The 2,540-nt window shown below is 33.2% G+C and overlaps 1 protein-coding gene across 1 annotated transcript in view; it reads right to left on the bottom strand.

Moving 5' to 3' along the window:
• Nucleotides 1-297: 297 nt before the first annotated feature.
• SUCLA2 (succinate-CoA ligase ADP-forming subunit beta) overlaps nt 298-2,540 on the bottom strand; it is a 50,524-nt gene continuing 48,281 nt past the window's right edge. The window contains exon 11 of the mRNA XM_072409829.1: nt 298-1,216. Within this exon, the coding sequence (XP_072265930.1) occupies nt 1,142-1,216 (75 nt within the window). The 3' untranslated portion in view covers nt 298-1,141. The remainder of the gene's footprint in view (nt 1,217-2,540) is intronic.

The raw sequence follows: 2,540 nt of genomic DNA, 5'->3' as shown, positions 1-2,540 counted from the left end.
CCCAAAATTGACCTTAGACTGTATGAAAGACATAACTATGGTAGGGACATTGATTGGGACATAGATTGTTAGCCCCTTTGAGGGACAGCAGTGACATGACTATGGACTTTCTAAAGAGCTGTGTAATATGTTGGGGCTATATATCTACTGTGTTGTAATAATACTAATAAGTCTTGGGTAATACACTGAACCCTGGAGTGGTTTTTAGGGGTGATAAAACAGCAGCTCATAATTCAAGAGTTAATGTATAGGTACCTGCGAAATGATAATTTATATAATATAAATGAGACAAAGAAATTGATTATTCACATGGCTTTACTTTACAGTCAAAGATTTAGAATTGTTTTTACATTTCTTTACCATTAAGAAAGACAACAATTTACAGTGCTGATATTGTGCGTTGATGGAATCTTGACTTTGGCTTTATTTGTACATATGTTACCTGGCCATGGGTTAAAGCTCATAAGGTGAAAGTAATGAATAATGCGCTGAATCATAACGCGTTTGTCTGTATGTACATTATCACTACAAGGAGCAAGTGCTTCAAGCAAACCTACAGCAAAACTAAAGCTGAGAAACTTACTGAGTAACTACTCACATTTCTAAAAAAAAAAAAAAAAATCTCCTTAACTCAAAACAATGTCTTCCAACAGAAATGTGGGGTAAATCTGACGGAAAGACGAGCAGTGTATTGCCTACAGCATCCAATCACATTCAGAAGAGTAGAGATGGAGTTGCACAGCCATCAGATTTTTGCTTATCTTTTATTTGCTACAAGTTTTTTATCCTTAACATTTCAGAGGGGACAAGTAGGTAAAATAATCCTCCAGATGAATTCCAAACTATTGTTTGAGAGGACCAGCTTGTGAACAGAAACCTAACTGGCTTGAAAGGTAACAACCTGCATGCTAGCTAGCTATTTTTATTAACTGTACTGAGTGGACATTGGCTACAAATAAAAAAAAACCAAATGTAAAAATACTGCCTATATATACGTGAAGTGACAATAATTTCCAAAGTAGCAACTCCTTTTAAATACAAACCACTTTCAAAGTAAATTCAAGCATTTAATTAAAACCTAGACGAGAGTAGGGAAAAAATAAACACAACATTTCAAACTCTGTAAATTTCTGGTGCACAATTAGATAGGCAACTGAAATTTGACATCCACTTGTGCTTGTTTCGCCAAGGTTACAATTTCTGAGAGTTTCACAACCTGGGAAGAGAAAAAGAAAAAACACAATAAAATAATACCATACATTAAAAGTTTTACTTGCTACTTAGATCTGGGTTTCCAATTATAACAGCAAAACAGAAACATGCACACACACTTTCATTTAGCAAGATTTATGGTTATTGACTTGTTTTTCCAAATCATGATTTTAACTTAACATTGATACACACCAGATGTAGGTTATTGGGCTAACATATCCAAATTGCTGTGGCCAAAGATATTCTTTAATACCGCTTGCAGACTTTAAGGCATGAAGCTTAATTTACATAAATATTGGAGTTATTTGCCTTGATTGGTTTAGTTTAGTGAATTCAGCCTATGGCCTTTGATAAGGTTGACATGACAAGGCATTTACTGACATTTGGAGAATACTGCATCCAAATTATTTTTGATAAGAAACTCATTCTATAGAAAGGTATTTGCTGTGATGAATGCTATGATGATATTGCTTTCAACAGTTTAGGAGGAAAAACTAAATTGAGAAGAAAAAAAATAGAAAATATATGAGAAGATGAAAAAAAAAAAAAAGACACAAAATTTTACAGTGTGTTCATCTGAAGTAAAGCATCCTTAAAAAAAGTATGGCACCTTAGATCTTTGGCAATAATAAAAGGATTTTCATTAACCAATTAGTGTGAATATAAAAGGGAAACTCAATTCAATCAACCTGGATTAAATATACAGCTTTTCAATATATGGTGGGTATGTGTGCAATATAACTTTAAAAAATGAGGCAGTAATGGTAAAGAGAAAGAAAAAATATATCATATTGATGATTAAACAAGGCAGCCACACTTGTTATTTAGACATTTTTACAGAAAGAAATAATCATTAAAAAATCTGTATCTAAAACTATACACACATACTGTAGTGCATTGGGAAAATTAAAAAAAAAAACTCTTATAAACTTCAGCACAAGTCTTCTACCACTCGCACCTAAATAGGATTGACAGGAATAAGAATATATTGACCTCTGCATGGCTGTTTAAAGTTTTACAACACACTTCAATAGTCCTAATATACTTTGAATAAAGAAAGGTTTTTGTACTTTTATTTCCACTCTCTGTATGGGCTCCCTGTGGTGCAAACATGACCAGAGTTTTCAATGGCATTTCATTTAGATGGGGAAAAAAGTAATTCTTCTATTAACCTTCAGATAGCCCAATGTACAACCTTAACCTTTTGGTATCGCATACATTTTCCATGGCTTTTGCTCAATGTAAACAGCAATAGAGTCATAACACAGAAAAGTGTGTTTAACCACCTGAGCGTTACACTGATTTCTAGATTTCTGTTCCAAAAGCGT

The sequence above is a fragment of the Pyxicephalus adspersus genome, chromosome 1, assembly GCF_032062135.1.
Source record: "Pyxicephalus adspersus chromosome 1, UCB_Pads_2.0, whole genome shotgun sequence".
In the NCBI taxonomy this organism is placed as follows: domain Eukaryota; kingdom Metazoa; phylum Chordata; class Amphibia; order Anura; family Pyxicephalidae; genus Pyxicephalus; species Pyxicephalus adspersus.
Note: the sequence above shows the minus strand (reverse complement) of the source record. Positions and strands in the feature narration are given on the sequence as shown.